Source organism: Schistocerca americana, chromosome 1 (assembly GCF_021461395.2).
Source record: "Schistocerca americana isolate TAMUIC-IGC-003095 chromosome 1, iqSchAmer2.1, whole genome shotgun sequence".
NCBI lineage: Eukaryota > Metazoa > Arthropoda > Insecta > Orthoptera > Acrididae > Schistocerca > Schistocerca americana.
Window position 1 is genome coordinate 754,752,430 of NC_060119.1, and position 22,298 is coordinate 754,774,727.

Sequence of the window (22,298 nt, forward strand, 5' to 3'; positions counted from 1 at the left end):
AAGAATATATTTTAGAGATGATAAAGACGCATGAACACGTTTTCAAAATGTGTGATGCTGATGTAGTGCTTCCATTAAATCACACAAACCAAGGAAATAAGTACATCCTTATGTTTCAGCATGCAATGACCAAGTTTATGGTAGCCAAGCCTATTGAACAGCAGTATGTAAGGATAAGTAGTGAGCAGTTACAATGTAAAACAGTATATAAGAGCCTTACAATATGCAAGCAAGTACTTATACTTTTGTCCACATATGACCATGAGAGGTATGACACTAAGAGGCTGCAACCAGTTCAAGAAATTCTGAAGAACTGCATTCAGAAGGTAATAATATTGAATGAAACTCTGTGGACACCATTAAGTAATAACGAATGGCTCTTTGTTGTCCCAGTGGACTAGGGCATTACCATTGTCTGTCACGAATAAAGACCCACCAATGTCATGCACTGATGTACAGGAATTCTAAATGATTAGGTAAATGTCATGGATATAAGGCTCAAATGATGATCAAATCAAAGCAAATAATACAAATAAACGTTTATAGTGTCAAGTGCAATTATGTAGTTTACAAAAACTACATTGCAAGAGAAATAAATAAATAGAGAGAGATACATATGGAGGGTGGTACAGGAAAGAGGGGGGGTGGGGTGGGTGCAGGTGACTTAAAATTAACACTCATGAGGTAGTTGCAGATATCAAAATTTTCAATAATTAGAGGCCAATACACCAAATGAAAAGGTAGGCAGTATTCAGAAGTTATTTCCTTTAGAAATCAAGAAGAGAGCTGAAAAAAAGTGTAGACAGCTGGATATGTTGATTCAAGAAAGGGGGAAAAAGTGCCACGGCAAGAATGGAAAGAAAGTCATGACATTTTCCTTCAATATTTACAGTACTTTTCACAATATCTAAATAAAATATAACTTACCCCACTTCCTTCCTTGATCCACAAAGCAAGCCACCATGTGCTAAATGCTGTGCTGCCCACATTTAATAAAAAACATAATGAAACTATGAGTGTAATGAAATAGCCTCCTGCTGCAGAAATGTATGACTGGTAAGTATAAAAACGAATATTTCCTTTTGTAATTTCTTCCTTTTCCATGATTGTTTGTCCTGAAACCAAGAATAATACAATGACATGGTACTGGAACAAAACAACTGCAAAAAGTCAAAAGTGGAGCAGCAATACTATGATAGATAATACCAAATGATGGAAGCAATAGTCACATTACAAAGGTTTGTGTTAATCAGAAACCAGATTTATAAAGTGCAGCCTGAGCTAGAAGATCTGAACAACCTTTTCTACAGAGTCAGTTGTCATGTGACACACATTTTTATTTCCAGAGAAGCAGCTATAATGAAAGGACAAAGAATTTAATAACTACCACTTAATTGTACATTCTATCCTATCATAACAACATTCATTTGTATTTAACATTTGGAGCTCAGCAACAACAGTTATGAAAACTGTATGTATTACCTTTTATGGAGTTAACTGAATGTAATGTATTTGATAATAATATAATGACCCAGCATTATTTCCAGATACTATTAATTTATTCAACAAATATCTTATGTTTTGGTAACTGAAGACTTCTGGCAGGAAAGTCAAAAGTGGAGCAGCAATGCTATGATAGATAATACCAAACGATAGAAGCAATAGTCACATTACAAAGGTTTGTGTTAATCAGCAACTAGATTTATAAAGTGCAGCCTGAGCTAGAAGATCTGAACAACCGTTCTACAGAGTCAGTTGTCAGACACACTTTTTTATTTCCAGGGAAGCAGCTATAATGAAAGGACAAGGAAGCTTCAGCTGATTGTGTAAAGTGTATTAGCCTCAATGTGAATATGGAAATAGGTACAACAATATATGCAATGACAGATACATTCTTCCAAGAATTCAAAGAAAAAAATCAATCATCATTGTATAGTTTAATATTATGACTAAGACACAAACCGACAATGAAACAGACAGCATCTGTGAGACCAGAAAGTAATATGATGTCTGAAAAACAATGAAAATCTTCGAGTCATGGGAGGCCACAATATTATAAGAGGAAAAGGAAAGAATAGAGAACTATCAAATATATGTTAGCTACAAAGTGAGATAAACACCTAACTACAAGGACTAAACTTTCCATTAACCAAAGATCATAATCGCTAAAATAATATATTGAAGAAAGGTCTCTTGATATCACATGACCGGAACAGTGCTGTATGTTTCAAATGTACATGGTATTACATGTAACTTTTGTTTCTGTGTGGGAACTGTTGATTGTCTCAAAGTATCCATAAGTTTGAATACTCCATTCTACGATTACCCCTGCAACAATTTATACATGTCCCACAAGGCTAAGTGTGAGGTTCACAGTGACTCTCTATATATTTTTTCCTCAGAATAGATTGCTGTGTAGCTTGAAGTAAATGTCACATTCTCCACAATCCGCTTAATTTTTGCAATATGGGAGATGGAATTGATTTTCGGTTGGAGTGGAAATCCAGCTTTCATATTGTTTATGGAAGGAATACATAAATAATCTTAATAAGAAATGACAGGACAAAATTTTGAACATGATATAGTTGACTGTGGGTACAGCATTTTGCAAACCTGTCGGTTGGTTGGTTGGTTTGGGGGAAGAGACCAAACAGCGAGGTCATCGGTCTCATCGGATTAGGGAAGGATGGAGAAGGAAGTCAGGCGTGCCCTTTCAAAGGAACCATCCCGGCATTTGCCTGGAGTGATTTAGGGAAATAACGGAAAACCTAAATCAGGATGGCTGGACGCGGGATTGAACCGTCGTCCTCCCAAATTTTTGCAAACCGACCATCTCTTTAGGTTGAAAAGAAAAGTCATTATACTGAAATCACACCTAATTCACAAAATGTGTGTTGCATGCTTACATTTTGAATCTAAAATTTCTTATTTCAGTGTAATTATTATAATGTGAATGACAAGCATATAAGACAATCTCTCACACTTAAGAAGAATGTTGAATACAGCAAAAGTGATCATACAATGACTGTTTTCACAGCCACTGTTTAGGCACTTGGTAACAGGCATAGTTTTCAATGTTTATTTATTTATTTACTCACCGAATTTTCCTTGGTGTTTGGCAGAACACAACAATATTAAATAAGGAACACTTCCTACTGTTCTGCAAAATTCTGCAGGCACTTTGTGGCATTATGTGACAATTTTTTATGTCATGGGTTGAGTCATTACATACTTTACAGAATGCTGATTAAAACTATTATAAACAAAAGGAACTAAAGAATGAATAAAACACAGTAAAAAGTATTCACAAAGTATATGAATAAATTATACATTACAGTGAAAAGTATTCAGCTTCTGCAAAGAACTCCAGTACAGAATAGAAGGCATGTGCCACTAGGAAGCCTTTCAACCTGGATTTGAAGACTTGGGATTTATCACTCAATTTTTTCAGTTTTGCTGGAAGCCTATTGACAATGAAACCTGCTGAAGAATTCATATCTTAGCAAAGTGTTATGTCAGTACAAACCGTTTTTCTGTCTGCTGTTCACTGATCAAATGTTGCAGTTTCTTCTGAATGAGTCTATATTGTCAACAACAAATCCCATGATGGAGTATACAAACAGGGACGGCAAAGTTATAATTCCACACTGATGAGAGCAATAACTGTTACTTCCAAAAGAAATTCATTTCATTTCATTTCTAAATTAAATTTGTAAAGAGACAGATCAGCAAAATAAACATAGCAACAGTTGACAACTCATTGTATAACTGATGGCTTGACTGGCTGATATGCATGGTAACAATTCTGGAACAGTTGCTAAGCTTTTAGATGAAGTCTTTCTCCAGAGAACTACAGAATACACATATACACACACCTGCATGGCCACATTGTCCCCGATGACTATATTACACAGACATGTAGCTCAACTGGGGTGATGGTTATATTGGGTGGTGTAGGTGATGAAAGAAAGGAGGCAAGGAGAAGGGCGGAAAGTTGGAGGGAGTGGGAGTTAATGGAATGATGGGAGGGGCAGAAACTTCAGAAGATGGGAATGTGGCATATGTGAGTTTGAAGTGTGAGACTACAGAGAGGAGCATGATTGTGCAAGAAGTGAAGTGGAGCATGGTCCAGGTGTGTAGGCGGGTGTCAGGCACAGCATAGGCTGATGAGGCCAAGAAGATTTAGAGGTTCAAATGGCTCTGAGCACTATGGGACTTAACGAAGATTTAGAGATCAAAGGCTCTATTGTAATGATAATTTCCACATACACAGTTCAGAGAAAAGCATGTACAGTGTGTATGTGGAGGAAAGGGAAAATGTATCTGGAAAATCTCTGATTGAACAAATCAAATAAAGTGGAGGAATGTCTAAGAAGAAAGCCCATGAATCATTCATGAAGTCTAATGTTAAGCAAGTTATGTATTTTCCCACAGAAGAAGGCAGATAACTTACACTGAGCATTCTGCCTTGGAAGACAACTCCAAACACTGATACAAATCATGTTAGCGGAGTGAAAAAATCAGTTTCTTTTATTTTTATTACACCAGATTTTTGTTTCAGTTCAACAAAATATGCAAATCACACTCCTATCAAACAATATGCATGAAAATTTGTTCACAGAGACATCTAAACTGTGAGCACTGGTAAAAGTCGATGGACATGTTGCATCAGTGTTGCCAATTACACATAAAATATCCCTTAAAACACTGGAAAATCCAGAATTGGATGTAGCAATATATTGAAAAGGATAATTACTGCTCACAATATAGCAGAGATGCTGAGTCACAGAAAGGCACAACAAAAAGACTGTCAGAAAGTTAGCTTTTGGCCAACAAGGCCTTTGTCAAAAGTAGACAACATACATAGACGCATACACTCACGCAAATGCAACTCACACACACATAACCACAGTCTCTGGCAGCTGGAGCCAGCTGAGTCTGTGTGAGAGTGTGTAAGTGTCTGTACATTGTCTACTTTTCACAAAGGCCTTGTTGGCTAAAAGCTAACTTTCTAACAGTCTTTTGTTGTGCCTTTCTGTGACTTAGCATTTCCCCTATACCATGAGTAGCGACTATCTTTTTCATTACGTTGTAACGTATTGCTTAATGTTTATTTATTTGTAATCTGCATTTCAGAGTACCATAGAAATATCTAGAACTGACCTGGGGAATCTATATTCAACCAGTGTGTACCCTTTCTAAATTTGTGTATTAGTTAGCTACTCCTGGCTTCTAGCTGACTGATAAGATCTCTCCTTTGACCTCACAAATTGGCGTGGAACATACAGTGTGTCCTTGATGTTTTTAAGCCATTGTTACCAATGGGATGGATAGTAAAAAAAAGTTCTGTGTCTAACTTTTGTCAATTTAGCCTTCTTAAGCTGTGCTGAAGTACAGAATAATTGTATTTATATAATCACGATTTATCAACTTAGCAAAACAACAATAATATTTTTTTTCCATTTTGCTGAGACTTGTCACAAACTGAATTAGTATCCCAGGACAGATTCACCCAGGCATCTGACAAAGCAAAAAAGCTGACTGATTATGGCAAGATTTCATCCTGCCACAAAAACCTTTGTTGTCTTGCTGCAAATTCTATACTTTTGTTGTCAGTCTTCTCTGAAATGTGGTACATGACAAACATGTCTTCCAAACATCCACATTTTGAAAAGCAGTTGAAGTTATGAAGACAAATGCATTATCAATTAGAAATGCTGCAAACAAAGATGAAATGCCACGAATTACCTTGTGTGATCAGATAATGAACACGAACAGAAACTGCATTAAATGTAGACGAAGAACATCATTGCAGAAGACCCAATGGTTGTCTTAGAGCACATATTTTCATTTCTGAAATTTGACATTTGGTTTTCAGTAAAACACTATCTTGACAAAAGCTGATGAAATGCAAAAGTGTTTGAGAACAATTTGCCTGGAGAAGAGTGGGTGGACAGTTTCATTCATTGAAATGTCATGCTGGCAACGAAAACTTCATGAAACATCACTACCAGGAGAGTAAATGTACCTTAGTTTTACACAGTGACATAATTGATTTTATGTTGTTTCCTGGTTCATGAATGAATTTTTATTTTCTTTGTTCAAAATTATTATTATTTTATTATCCATGTTTCAGGTTGATATTGACATGGTTAAGAACTACTTCGCAAACCTTCAAAAGAGTCTAGAGGGCATCAGCAATTCTAAGATCCTACAGTACAATGAATCCAATCTAGATGATGGAAAAGTCTGAATTTACAAATGAGGAACCAGGTCTCTGGGGAATATAATGAACTCTTCTAAATCAGTAACCAGAATATTTGTTGGTACAGCCAATGGTGAACTCCTGCTGCATGTGATGTTTATAAATGTAAACATATGTGGCATACTTGGACACAAGGAGCACCTGCAGGAACCAGATATAACAGGTCAAAGTCTGGATGGTTTGATGAAGCCATATTCAAAGATTGGCTACAGACTTTTGTAATACCTTTGGCCAGGAAAAAAGAAGGTGTGAAACTAGTGCTGTGTGACAGTGTGCCTTCCCATTTTTCATTAAGTGTGCTCAAAATGTGTAAGGAGCACATAATTAAATTCATCTGTCTCCCTATGAATGCCACACACTTGCTACAATCTCTAGACATGGCATTTCACAAGCTTACAATGGCATGGCTATCAGTATTGACAAAATGGCACCAGGAAGCAGACAGAAGACTGACTTCAATTCCAAAGAGCACTTTCCTACTCTTCTTAGTGAGTTGATGGAGACCACTAATCCTATTGCAGCTGCCAACTTAAACCATGGATTCTGGACCTGTGGCATTTCTCTATTCAATCCACAAAAAATCCTTAATACGATATTGTCATCACAATGTTGTATGGCAGAATCTCCAGAATTTCAGCACACACTGGCACTGGTGGGAGAAGTAGTCATGAAAGTGCTCCAGGACATGAGATACGAAAAATAACCAGGTACCAGAAAAAGAAACTGAGCCAGGAAAAAGTTTCGCCAGTGCCAATACTGATGGTGGAACATCTCAGTCAAATGAATAAATGTTTCATACCATGTAAACTGAGAAATAAAAGAAAAGAGAAGTCATGAAAACTAACATGGAAAACAAACAGTCAGTGTCCAAGGATTTCATTGATTGTGATGAAGATGGGCAGTATTCCATTAAAGGTTCATCAGATGAATAAGGTGAAGAGTAAGATAATAATGGTGACAATTTTTATGATCCTAAACCAGGGAATTGGCTTTTAGTGAAGTTTCCAGCTAAAAAGCAAAAACCATTAAGTTTTACTTTGGTTGAATTGAGGAACTGTTCACTGGAGAAGGACTTGATGTTTGTTTGAAACTCTGGCAGATTCCAGTTCAGATATCCTGAGTCACAAGATCTGAGTCTTACAGAATCTGAAAAAATGTAAAGAAAACTAAGTCTTCCTGTTTCTATGAACGAAAGGGGAGTTTAAAAATGTGCTGTAAATTTCCAGGGCTATGATATTAATTCGGAAGTGACAGAGATGTAAGCTGGCCAAAGTGGCTGCGTGGTCCTAGGTGCTACACTTCGGAATTGCACGACCACTATGGTCGCAGGTTCAAATCCTGCCTCGGGCATGAATGTCTGTGATGTCCTTAGGTTAGTTAGGTTTAAGTAGTTCCAAGTTCTAGGGGACTGATGACCTCAGAAGTTAAGTCCCATAGTGCTCAGGGCCACAGAGATGTAAAATACATTTACTATATTTTTCAAGGCTATTTTATTACTTTGTTCATTAATAACTTTGCTACTATTGTGTATAGGTTGACATAATTTTAAGTCTGATGCATGAGCATGAACATGTATAAGTACATGATTAACAAAATACTCTCCTGGAAATGGAAAAAAGAACACATTGACACCGGTGTGTCAGACCCACCATACTTGCTCCGGACACTGCGAGAGGGCTGTACAAGCAATGATCACACGCACGGCACAGCGGACACACCAGGAACCGCGGTGTTGGCCGTCGAATGGCGCTAGCTGCGCAGCATTTGTGCACCGCCGCCGTCAGTGTCAGCCAGTTTGCCGTGGCATACGGAGCTCCATCGCAGTCTTTAACACTGGTAGCATGCCGCGACAGCGTGGACGTGAACCGTATGTGCAGTTGACGGACTTTGAGTGAGGGCGTATAGTGGGCATGCGGGAGGCCAGGTGGACGTACCGCCGAATTGCTCAACACGTGGGGCGTGAGGTCTCCAGAGTGCATCGATATTGTCGCCAGTGGTCGGCGGAAGGTGCACGTGCCCGTCGACCTGGGACCGGACCGCAGCGACGCACGGATGCACGCCAAGACCGTAGGATCCTACGCAGTGCCGTAGGGGACCGCACCGCCACTTCCCAGCAAATTAGGGACACTGTTGCTCCTGGGGTATCGGCGAGGACCATTCGCAACCGTCTCCATGAAGCTGGGCTACGGTCCCGCGCACCGTTAGGCCGTCTTCCGCTCACGCCCCAACATCGTGCAGCCCGCCTCCAGTGGTGTTGCGACAGGCGTGAATGGAGGGACGAATGGAGACGTGTCGTCTTCAGCGATGAGAGTCGCTTCTGCCTTGGTGCCAATGATGGTCGTATGTGTGTTTGGCGCCGTGCAGGTGAGCGCCACAATCTGGACTGCATACGACCGAGGCACACAGGGCCAACACCCGGCATCATGGTGTGGGGAGCGATCTCCTACACTGGCCGTACACCACTGGTGATCGTCGAGGGGACACTGAATAGTGCACGGTACATCCAAACCGTCATCGAACCCATCGTTCTACCATTCCTAGACCGGCAAGGGAACTTGCTGTTCCAACAGGACAATGCACGTCCGCATGTATCCCATGCCACCCAACGTGCTCTAGAAGGTGTAAGTCAACTACCCTGGCCAGCAAGATCTCCGGATCTGTCCCCCATTGAGCATGTTTGGGACTGGATGAAGCATCGTCTCACGCGGTCTGCATGTCCAGCATGAACGCTGGTCCAACTGAGGCGCCAGGTGGTAATGGCATGGCAAGCCGTTCCACAGGACTACATCCAGCATCTCTACGATCGTCTCCATGGGAGAATAGCAGCCTGCATTGCTGCGAAAGGTGGATATACACTGTACTAGTGCCGACATTGTGCATGCTTTGTTGCCTGTGTCTATGTGCCTGTGGTTCTGTCGGTGTGATGATGTGATGTATCTGACCCCAGGAATGTGTCAATAAAGTTTCCCCTTCCTGGGACAATGAATTCACGGTGTTCTTATTTCAATTTCCAGGAGTGTATATTAAAGTCCTCATATATGGATCCTAAAATTCCTTTTAAAAAATTAAGTAAATGCAAATAAATAACAAAATAATCCAATAGGGAGGATGATATCAACCAGAATGTGTTAAAATGTTCATTTATGTGTACTTTTAATATGGTGGTTGACATAGCACCGAGTGCTGGGTTTGAGTTGACCAACACTTAAATGTGTCTTCCTCAGTGACTGTGGACATTAATAAAAAAATAAAATAACATGAAACAATCCCTTAGCAATGAGCTATGAGATACTATTTTCAGTGAAAATGGAGATTGCTTTGTCTGTGGAGCAGTGTAAAAAATATGAAAAAAAGTGGCGGTCTCTAAACGGGTTGACAGTATTGGTTTACACAAATTTCACTGTAAGGATCATATTTTATAAAGATTTATACAATGTGGATTCACCTTGAATGTTTCCTGGAGTATGGTGTTCTCCTTTCATGTCCATTCCAGACATATCAGAGTTAAGGTAACTGACATCATTCAAACCAGCTTCCACTGCTTCTTTCAACCTGGAAAAAATAAAAATAAAGTTGAAGAACACTAGATTTAAATAAAATGATAAGTCAAGAGAAATTTTCCTTTCAAAATATTCTATAGAATAATGTTTACTGACTATATGTTCATGGTTGTAAGCGCTACATGATATGCGGCTGGGGGACGAAGAAAAATATTGCAACAAGGTTTACTTATTAATGAAGTTTTGAAGAGGATGTTTACTGATCTTTTCCACTGAAAATATATGGAATACAGAACTGTTAATATGTATTTGCATGTACTTTGAATTACTTTAGCTTCATTACATATACAAAAAACTATAATTCTAATAAGCAAAACATTGTGCATTGGAAAACTGCTTCTTTAGGTTATTAACTCCATCAAATGAATGCAAAAAATTAAAAAAAATTGATAACTGCAAATAAGGAGTGAATTTCATGTTATAGTCGATTCTCTGCTGAAAAATATGATAGTCCTGAACTACACAATATCTCTTGGTTTCAGCTCATATGGGACCTAAGTTCCTTCTTTCTGAATCATGCCCATAGCCTTGAGATATTTTGAAATGGCATGATGTGTCACTCCTAATAATTGTGCCAATTCTTCTTGAGTTTGATGTGAGTTTTCACTCAGCAATGTCTCCAATTCTGCATCTTCAAAAACATTCTCTCTTCTGCCACTATGCCGGTCTACAACGTTAAAATCACCGTTCTTGAAATGTTGAAACCACTCATGACACATTCTTCCACTAACAGGGTCATTACCATACATACTTGAGAGTATTTGATGAGCCTCAGCTGCTGCTTTCTTCATACTGAAACAAAACAGTAACACCTCACGCGACGAACGAGAATTAGGTTCGTAAACTGACATATTCAATGAAGAACAACTTTATGATGCAGACACATATTGACTAATGTTTGAATGAGGTTATATTGACCAAGGTCCAAGCTAACTGCCTGATGTCTGTGATCTGTTTCTTTTGACTGCTACTTACCATTGTTGTTAAAGTGAAAGATGTATGGAGAAACATGTATGAGAAAAGTATATTGTTATGATATGAAATGTTTTTGTGAGTGATGTTAGGTACATAACAATTATATATAAAATATCGTAAGTCTGATCTGAGGGGGGTTGAGGGATATGTAGTGTTTTGAGAATTTCCGCATGAATTCTAGAACCACTCGGCCTTCAACCATCTCGAACACATGATATTTTAGAGGTGAGTGGAAGAAAGGAACCCTGTCTACTCCACATAACGTGTCTGTGTATGCAGGTGTGAAATCAGTTGCAAGCAAAAGGTCAACGCTGCAGTTGAACGGCACCGACAAGTACTTGTCGGGTGATCCATGGAAGTCGCAGTGAAAAGTACACAGAAGAACCAAGGAACTTCTGTATTATTCTGTGCTGTTTGTAATTGTGACTATTGTTAGTGACAAAAGAACAACTGAGACTCGGAACTGTGAATAAACTCTTATCTTGGGCTTGCTGGAGGCAAGATGTATTTTACAATTTGTTTGTAATAGAGTTATGGTTGTTAAGCCAACTCATTGCTAAATGTACTCAAATTTGTTTCTAATGTGAGACTATACAACTGACTTACAAGAAGTCTAATGTTTATGTGTGAAGTGTGAATTTTGTTCTTTATGAAGCTCAAATATACCCATAGCTACTGAAAAGTATTCCTCGAGTACCTCATTATTTCACAAAGAGAGAGAGAGAGTCTTAAATCTTCCTGTGACTAGCATCATTCTTCGGAGAAGAAGTTTGTAGAGATTCCAGAAGCCGGCTATCCAGAGAAGAAGATCGGCTGTGCATTCCTAAGTGAGTTATCTCATGTAAGAGAAGTGGGGAGTTTACACATACACTTCACACACTCTTAGTCATCAAAAATGTTAGAAAGACCAGCCCAATCTACCCACCCAGTACTTCCTATTCCAATCATGTCACAGGATTATCCTACCCCATCAGAGGCCAGGCCACCTGCGAAAGTAGCCACATCACATACCAGCTCTACTGCAAACATTGCAAGGATTTTTGTATTGGCTTATTTATTTATTTACACATCAAGTTCCGCACGACCAATTTGAGAAGCAAATCTCCAACATCATGGAACGTGTCAGTACATGAAATTACAATGTAAAAGTAATACCAAATAAAAATAAAATGTTTATGAACCCAAAAGAAGTCAAGCCATAGGTTTAAGTAAAAGCAATCAACAATACAAGAAGAATCAGCTTAATTTTTCAAGGAACTCTTTGACAGATTAGAAGGGGTGACCAATGAGGAAACTCTTCAGTTTTGATTTGAAAGCACGTGGATTACTACTAAGATTTTTGAGTTCTTGTGGTAGCTTATTGAAAATGGATGCAGCAGTATGCTGCACACCTTTCTGCACAAGTGTTAAGGAAGTCCGATCCAAATGCAGGTTTGATTTCTGCCCAGTATTAACTGTGTGAAAGCTGCTTATTCTTGGGAATAAGCTGATATTGTTAACAAGAAATGACAGTAAGGAATATATATATTGAGAGACCTATCTCAAAATGTCCAGACTAGTGAACAGGGTTTGATAAGAGGTTTGTGAACTTACACCACTTATTGGCCCGAAACTCCTGTTTCTGAGCCAAAGATATCCTAAAAGAATGGGAAGAGTTACCACAAAATGTAGTACCATGTGACATAAGTGAGTGAAAATAAACAAAGTAGACTAATTTTTGTGTTGAACAATCACTTACTTCAGATACCGTTCGAATAGTGAAAATGGCAGCATTAAGTCTTTGAACAAGATCCTGAACATGGGCTTACCACGACAATTTACTATCGGAGCACCTAGAAATTTGCCAGTTTCACTTATCATATGTCCATTCTGAGAAATTAAAATGTTGGATTTTGTTGAATTGTGTGTTAGAAACTGTAAAAACTGAGTCTTACTGTGATTTAGTTTTAGTTTATTTTCTACAACCTATGAACTCATGTCATGAAATGCACTATTTGAAACTGAGCCAGTGTTGCACACAACATCCTTTACTACCAAGCTAGTGCAGACAGCAACCAGAAATATTTTAGAGATACCAGTAATACTAAAGGGCATATCATTAATATAAATAAGAAACAGGAGTGGCTCCAACACTGATCCCTGGGGCATCCCCCACTTGACTGTACCCCCACATCACAGCCATTCTCAACATTGTGAATAATGACCTTTTGCTATCTGTTGCTAAAGTAAGAGGTGAACAAATCGTGAGCTACTCCCCGTATTCCGTAGTGGTCCAACTTCCGGAGTGATATTTTGTGATCAACGCAATCAAATGCCTTAGTTAAATCAAAAAATATGCCTAGCATTTGAAACCTTTTGTTTAACCCATCCAGTACCTCACAGAGAAAAGAGACTATAACATTTTCAGTTGTCAAACGACTTCTAAAGCCGAACTGCACATTTGACAACAAATCGTGTGATATAAAATTATCAATTATCCTTACATACACAGCCTTTTCAATAACTTTTGCAAACACTGATGGACTAGAAATAGGTCTAAAATTGTCTATGTTACCCCTTTCTCCATTTTTATAGAGCGGCTTTTCCACTGAGTACTTTAATTGTTAAGGAAACTGACCATTCCTAAAGGAAAAATTATAAATATGGCTAAATACAGGGCTAACATGTGCAGCACAGTATTTTAATATTCTGCTAGGCATTCCACCATATCCATTAAGAGTCCATAGTCTTCAGTGATTTACTTATTGGTGTGACTAAACAACCAGATGTCGACCAGGATGAATGGCCACCATCAAACTTCAGCCACAAGCAAAGTAGATCACCCTGTTGTGCAACATGTAGCTGAACATAACATGTTTGACTGCAATGGCTGCTTCAATACCTGACCCATCTAGATCCTCCCATCTATCAACAGCTTTCCAAAACTGTGCAGATTGGAGTTATCCTACAATATGTCTGCTTCCGAAATTATTCCAGCGTCAATCTACGGTATTGTTGTCCCTACAGCCTCCATCCAACACCTTCCACTCCCTCGGTCCTGTCGCCTCCTCCCTATTCTCATCTCCCACCCTCTTTGTGTGCCGCCCTTTGCCAACAGACACACCCATCTTTCCCCTTCCCTGCTCCTCTGCTTTCTTGCTCCCCCGTCTCGTCTCCCCTTTCCTCCCCCCTCCCTCCCACTCACACAGGGCCTTCACACTGGTGTGTGAATGAGGTGTGCTTGCTTGTGTATGTGAATGGTGTGTGTCTCTCTTTTACTGATGAAGGCTATGGCTGAAAGCTTTATGTAAGTGTCTTTTAATTGTGCCTTTCCCCAACTTGACGAGTCTTCCTTATAATAAGTAGCAATCTGTCTTTTCCTACATTGTTAAGCCACTTAATTTTGAATGTAAGAGGTGTTTTTTGCAGGATCCTAATGTGAGTCGTTAACAAGATACCATATTTTGAAAAGTTCCCACTCCAACACTTGTTCAATACCTGTATTGTACTAGTATTTATGCAGATTAAGACCAGTAATGAGACAACTGACCATCACAGGTTCTGTTCAAAAATGACCAGCAGCAGCAGCAGTACATGCTTCCACTCTGGAATGGAATGACTGCTGCACAGGTGCTAGTATTTCAGTGGGGATGTCCAAGCAAGCTGCAGTGATATGTTGTTGCATACCATCGGGTGTAGTTGGTATGTCTCTGTAGACAGCATCTTTCACTTTCCCTACAGAAAAAAGCCTACAGGCATCAAATCTGGGGAACAGGCTGCCCAAGGCCTCTGTGTTCAATCCAATGATTTGCAAACAATTCATGAAGACATGTTGAAGTACTTTGTGCACTATGGGCTGGACAGCCATCAATTGGTACCACATGTTCCTCCTAGTCTGCAGAGAAATGTCTTCTAGCACCTATGCAAGACAATATGTTAGGAGGCTGTGATACTTGTGCATGTTCAGTGTTCTATCCATGAATAACGGGATTATGAGCTGATAGTTCACTATCCCACACCACATGTTTATAGTCCACAGATGCTGGCATTGCATCTGACAAAGCCAATGGGTTTTGTCAACAAATCAATAGTGCATGTTTTGGTAGTTTGCCTGGGCATGTTTGGTAAATGTTGCTTCATCACTAAACAAGATAGATGATACATCTGGAGTACCCTGTCTTAAGGCCCATGTACAAAAGTTAACACAATTTTCACAACCATTTCCATGCAGCACTTGATGGAGAGAGATGTGATAGGGATGGAACCTATGTTGATGGGGAATGCTTAGGACGCTTGCCTGACTCATGCCAGTTCGTCACGCGATTGTGCGGGAGCTAATGCACAGATCAACTGCAATAGCAGCAAGAACATTAATTCCTCATCTTCTGTCAACACTTTTTTCCTTTTGTTACATTGTCTAGGTGTTACACTACCACTTTCACATAACTAGTTGAAGAGGTTGATAAGTAACTGCTGAGATGATGCACATGTATTGGGATATCTTCCCACATGCATGATACAAGAACAAACTGCATTCTTTCTACACTCTCCATACAACATGTGCAAGTCTGCATTTTCTGTACTGGTAAATCCTATCATCCATTCATGACCTACTACTTGGACTGTCACACACTAACTAACTAGCAAGTCACAGTGCATTCACAGAACACACAAGCACACTATAAGCAAACATAACAACACTGTACCCAGCAACTATGCAGGCTGAATGGCACAAGCAAGCATCGGTCCTGAAACTTCTCAAAATATGATATCTCGTAAATGACTCACATTAGAATCCTGCAACAAACACCACTGACGTTTTAATTTACCCTACTTTTAGTTTGGTAATGTCAACAGGCATTGTTCCATTTAAAAAAGTGTATGTTTGCACAAAAAATACACTTTCTAAGCATTATTACATTCTGTTTATTTGCTAACAAAATGAGCCCAACTACCAATCCATTCTATGAAAGCTGCACATCAACAGCACCTTCCATTTCATGAATATTGCAGTGCATTTGTCTGTTGTTTTGGACATACCCAAAAGAACTTATGTGATCCAGTGGCCATACAAATACTTACTCAAAGGTTTTCAGTGATGTTAGTCACATTTGACATTGAAATGAATCAATGGTAACAGGCAAAACTTCTGAGCTGGACCAGGAAACAAACCTGGATCTCCTGCTTAAAGCGAGCAATTGCCTTAACTGTCTTGGCCATCCAAGCACACTTCCCATCTGACCTAAATTCCCAGCCTGTTACCACTACTAGCCCTGTGTCACATACCCATGAATGTCTTACAAGTGATTTCAGATTCCTGCAAGAGATCAGCCTTGGTGTGCAACTACACAGAAAGAATGGATCATCAGTCATCACACCATAGGTTAGGTGTGTGTGTGTGTGTGTGTGTGTGTGTGTGTGTGTGTGTGTGTGTGTGTGTCTGAAAGAACAGACACCTTACATGATCCAGAGGCCAAACAAATAGTTTTTCAAATGTTTTCAATGATGTTAGCTGCATTTAGGCATTGAAATGAATTGATGGTAACAACCAAAAAAAATTTTTTTGGACATATGTGAAAGAGCATACACCATACAGTGTCATGACCAAAGATCCATCCTTTCAGTATTGATGCACACTAAGCCTGATCTCTTGCAGGAATCTGAAATAGTGAGTAAGGGGTCACAGACAGGTGACTCTACGCTACTAGTGTGTAACAGGCTTTGAATTTGGGTTGGACTGAAAGCGTGTTCAGATGGTCAAGCAAGTTAAGGTGACTACTCGCATTAAACGGGAGATCTGGGTTGAGTCCCGATCTGGCACAAAATTTTCACCTTTTACCATTGATTCATTTTAATGCCCAAATGTGGCTAACATCATTGAAAACCTTGAAAACCTTTAAATACGTTTTTCTATGAGGTTTGTGACAACAGCAGTAAATATTTCGCATGCCCTGGATTGACATGTACATAGATTTTCTGTGAAATAAAATAACTGCAACAAATTCCTTTAGTATAATATTTCCCCTGGCTTTCATCATTTCAGTGGAAACACAATAGTTCCCTTGTACCTCTCCTTCCTTCAAAGTTACATTACTTAGGTATGTAAGTATATCATCTTCATGGTGAGATTTCTGATCTGTCTATGTAAATCATCTTATATCACATTCCAATATATCTTGAACCCCTTGATTTGCCTTTATTCTCTGCCTTACTGCTCTTGAAATATTTTTCAGTTTCCCTTCCTTTGTGTCTGCAACATCTTTTGCTGTTTCCAAAACACCCTTGTCAAATAATTGCCCCTTTTGACAGTGTCTGTACAATCTTCATTTGGTTAGACACTCACATTGTTGCTGGTACATCAACCAAATCTTTAAAAACTGTAATACCGTATTTACTCGAATCTAAGCCGCACCTGAAAAATGAGACTCGAAATAAAGAAAAAAAAAATTCCCGAATCTAAGCCGCACCTGAAATTTGAGACTCGAAATTCAAGGGGAGAGAAAAGTTTTAGGCCGCACCTCCAAATCGAAACAAAGTTGGTCCATTGTAATATGAGACACAATTTAGGTCGAATGAATGACGATACAGCTACAGTAGTTTGGTTCGAGTCGCAAGCTTAGCAGTTAAGCTTTACCAGGTAGCCATTGCTACGCTCAGGCGCTCCGTCAGTATTTATATGGATACCCTTCCTTTTTCACGTGCTTCGTCTGGTTTGAATCGATTGCTTATTTTGCTTTGATCTGATAAGTGCCGTTTTCTTTGTTATAGGTGTTTACGCCACTGTAAGCTGAAAATGCATTACTGTACTGTGTTATGCACTGTTTGTCGCATTCTGATAGTGCGTGTTTACGGCCTGTCGCCGCTCGCGACATGGCTTGCTTTTGTGCGTGCTACCGCCGCCTACAATTTTTAAAAAAAAAAAGAAAAAAAAAAGAGGAATCGTCTCATTAGCGAAACAATGGCAAGAGACTGCTATTTGTTGTTACTTACACTGCTGCTTTCTTTGATAATGATCAACAAGAAACAAATAATAGACTGCATATGATAGAACATGTTCTGAACGAGAGTTAGGCGAAAATTTTTCTCCGTTTGAAAATCTTTGCAGCCGCTTCTTTAGTACATCATATTCTGCACAGAAATTAGTCATCTTAGATTTAAAAATCTAGTCAGTTGCCATGCTTCATTTCTGACTGTATCACTATTAGGCATTAAATAATACGAATATAAACATGACACGATACGTATATTCTTCCGCGTTTGCTGTTGTCTCGCTCTAGTTTCGCAGTTTATTAGGCAGACAGGATTTAAATGAGATAGCAGCAAACATGAAAGAATACATGTCAAAATGTTTATATTCGTATTATTCTTATGGTGAAGAGAATAGCGCATGTGATTCACATTTCATCAGGTTCCTATTAGCAACCATCTCTTCTCATAGGTAGGAAAAAATTCAGAACGTAGAGTTGGCCATATTGACAAATATCCCAAACAGTCTTGCCAGTCGTATTTTCGTGTTGTTGTTGTTGTGGTCTTCAGTCCTGAGACTGGTTTGATGCAGCTCTCCATGCTACTCTATCCTGTGCAAGCTTCTTCATCTCCCAGTACCTACTGCAACCTACATCCTTCTGAATCTGCTTACTGTATTCATCTCTTGGTCTCCCTCTACGATTTTTACCATCCACGGTGCCCTCCAATGCTAAATTTGTGATCCCTCGATGCCTCAAAACATGTCCTACCAACCGATCCCTTCTTCTAGTCAAGTTGTGCCACAAACTTCTCTTCTCCCCCACCCTATTCAATACCTCCTCATTAGTTACGTGATCTACCCACCTTATCTTCAGCATTCTTCTGTAGCACCACATTTCGAAAGCTTCTATTCTCTTCTTGTTCAAAGTAGTTATCGTCCATGTTTCACTTCCATACATGGCTACACTCCATACAAATACTTTCAGAAACGACTTCCTGACACTTAAATCTATACTCGATGTTAACAAATTTCTCTTCTTCAGAAACGATTTCCTTGCCATTGACAGTCTATATTTTATATCCTCTCTACTTCGACCATCATCGGTTATTTTACTCCCTAAATAGCAAAACTCCTTTACTACTTTAAGTGTCTCATTTCCTAATCTAATTCCCTCAGCATCACCCGACTTGATTTGGCTACATTCCATTATCCTCGTTTTGCTTTTGTTGATGTTCATCTTATATCCTCCTTTCAAGACATTGTCCATTCCGTTCAACTGCTCTTCCAAGTCCTTTGCTGTCTCTGACAGAATTACAATGTCATCGGCGAACCTCAAAGTTTTTACTTCTTCTCCATGAATTTTAATACCTACTCCGAATTTTTCTTTTGTTTCCTTTACTGCTTGCTCAATATACAGATTGAATAACATCGGGGAAAGGCTACAACCCTGTCTCACTCCTTTCCCAACCACTGCTTCCCTTTCATGCCCCCCGACTCTTATAACTGCCATCTAGTTTCTGTACAAATTGTAAATAGCCTTTCGCTCCCTGTATTTTACCCCTGCCACCTTCAGAATTTGAAAGACAGTATTCCAGTTAACATTGTCAAAAGCTTTCTCTAAGTCTACAAATGCTAGAAACGTAGGTTTGCCTTTTCTTAATCTTTCTTCTAAGATAAGTCGTAAGGTCAGTATTGCCTCACGTGTTCCAACATTTCTACGGAATCCAAACTGATCTTCCCCGAGGTCGGCTTCTACCAGTTTTTCCATTTGTCTGTAAAGAATTTGCGTTAGTATTTTGCAGCTATGACTTATTAAACTGATAGTTCGGTAATTTTCACATCTGTCAACACCTGCTTTCTTTGGGATTGGAATTATTATATTCTTCTTGAAGTCTGAGGGTATTTCGCCTGTCTCATACATCGTGCTCACCAGATGGTAGAGTTTTGTCATGACTGGCTCTCCCGAGGCCATCAGTAGTTCTAATGGAATGTTGTCTACTCCCAGGGCCTTGTTTCGACTCAGGTCTTTCAGTGCTCTGTCAAACTCTTCACGCAGTATCTTATCTCCCATTTCATCTTCATCTACATCCTCTTCCATTTCCATAATATTGTCCTCAAGTACATCGCCCTTGTATAAACCATCTATATACTCCTTCCACCTTTCTGTCTTCCCTTCTTTGCTTAGAACTGGGTTGCCATCTGAGCTCTTGATATTCATACAAGTGGTTCTCTTCTCTCCAAATGTCTCTTTAATTTTCCTGTAGGCAGTATCTATCTTACCCCTAGTGAGACAAGCCTCTACATCCTTACATTTGTCCTCTAGCCATCCCTACTTAGCCATTTTGCACTTCCTGTCGATATCATTTTTGAGACGTTTGTATCCCTTTTTGCCTGCTTCATTTACTGCATTTTTATATTTTCTCCTTTCATCAATTAAATTCAATATTTCTTCTGTTACCCAAGGATTTCTATTAGCCCTCATCTTTTTACCTACTTGATCCTCTGCTGCCTTCACTACTTCATCCCTCAGAGCTACCCATTCTTCTTCTACTGTATTTCTTTCCCCCATTCCTGTCAATTGTTCCCTTATGCTCTCCCTGAAACTCTCTACAACCTCTGGTTCTTTCAGTTTATCCAGGTCCCATCTCCTTAAATTCCATCCTTTTTCCAGTTTCTTCAGTTTCAATCTGCAGTTCATAACCAATAGATTGTGGTCAGAATCCACATCTGCCCCAGGAAATGTCTTACATTTTAAAACCTGGTTCCTAAATCTCTGTCTTACCATTATATAATCTATCTGATACCTTTTAGTATCTCCAGGCTTCTTCCACGTATACAACCTTCTTTTATGATTCTTGAACCAAGTGTTAGCTATGATTAAGTTATGCTCTGTGCAAAATTCTACAAGGCGGCTTCCTCTCTCATTCCTTCCCCCCAATCCATATTCACCTACTATGTTTCCTTCTCTCCCTTTTCCTACTGACGAATTCCAGTCACCCATGACTATTAAATTTTCGTCTCCCTTCACTACCTGAATAATTTCTTTTATCTCGTCATACATTTCATCTATTTCTTCATCATCTGCAGAGCTAGTTGGCATATAAACTTGTACTACTGTAGTAGGCATAGGCTTTGTGTCTATCTTGGCCACAATAATGCGTTCACTATGCTGTTTGTAGTAGCTAACCCACACTCCTATTTTTTTATTCATTATTAAACCTACTCCTGCATTACCCCTATTTGATTTTGTATTTATAACCCTGTAATCACCTGACCAAAAGTCTTGTTCCTCCTGCCACCGAACTTCACTAATTCTCACTATATCTAACTTTAACCTATCCATTTCCCTTTTTAAATTTTCTAACCTGCCTGCCCGATTAAGGGATCTGACATTGCACGCTCCGATCCGTAGAATGCCAGTTTTCTTTCTCCTGATAATGACGTTCTCTTGAGTAGTCCCCGCCCGGAGATCCGAATGGGGGACTATTTTACCTCCGGAATATTTTACCCAAGAGGACGCCATCATCATTTAATCATACAGTAAAGCTGCATGTCCTCGGGAAAAATTACAGCTGTAGTTTCCCCTTGCTTTCAGCCATTCGCAGTACCAGCACAACAAGGCCGTTTTGGTTAGTGTTACAAGGCCAGATCAGTCAATCATCCAGACTGTTGCCCCTGCAACTACTGAAAAGGCTGCTGCCCCTCTTCAGGAACCACATGTTTGTCTGGCCTCTCAACAGATACCCCTCCGTTGTGGTTGCACCTACGGTACGGCCATCTGTATCGCTGAGGCACGCAAGCCTCCCCACCAAAGGCAAGGTCCATGGTTCATGGTGGGCGTATTTTCGTAGTACATTGAAATTCTGCTACATTCGAAGATGAACAATACGGAATTTGTGTTTACTTCGTTGGATAATGTATGAAAATGGTCGAAACTCGGGACGGAGGAGAAAAGCTCGTCTTCCACCTTTTTTAAAAATTTATATATTGACGCAGAGGTTTTGGCGCCAGTATTTATCTTTGTGTCTACAAAGCATGCTACATGTATTCGACGGCAGAAGTTAGTTGTGGCGGCACCTACTAACATTTTTCAGAACTTCCGCTTGCTTTGCACTCGAGTCTAAGCCGCAGGCGGTTTTTTGGATTACAAAAACAGGAAAAAAAGTGCGGCTTAGATTCGAGTAAATACGGTAAATTACATTTTTGCCTTTCTGCTTGATAATTTGTGAATAATTAACATTAAATAAAAAAAGTTCTGACAAAATCTGTACCGTCTGGGTATAATAAACCAACCAATATTTACAATATTTAGACCTGACATAGCTAAATGCCTATTTTTTACTCTTTGTAAAATCTTCACCAATCCATTGTATTACTCTGAGACCATGGTTCCATTACTTATGGAATAGTGCTTGAATGGTAATTCATTTTATGAGACACCAAGTAACAATATAGGAATCTGTTCTGGAACTTGGGCCAGAAATATCATCTCCCAGAACACATACATGTGATAGTGACAGTGTGGTGTGATGAGTGATGACACAGTGATCTC

The 22,298-nt window shown here is 39.4% G+C and overlaps 1 protein-coding gene across 4 annotated transcripts in view; it reads right to left on the minus strand.

The window, feature by feature from the left end:
- Nucleotides 1–22,298, minus strand: part of LOC124611375 (ATP-binding cassette sub-family C member 5-like) — a 515,589-nt gene that overhangs the window by 140,259 nt on the left and 353,032 nt on the right. For all 4 annotated transcript variants that reach the window (XM_047140243.1, XM_047140240.1, XM_047140242.1 and 1 more), the window contains 2 exons: nt 9,711–9,817; nt 928–1,115 (listed from right to left, as the gene is read on the minus strand). In XM_047140243.1, the coding sequence (XP_046996199.1) occupies nt 928–1,115; nt 9,711–9,817 (295 nt within the window). The remainder of the gene's footprint in view (nt 1–927; nt 1,116–9,710; nt 9,818–22,298) is intronic.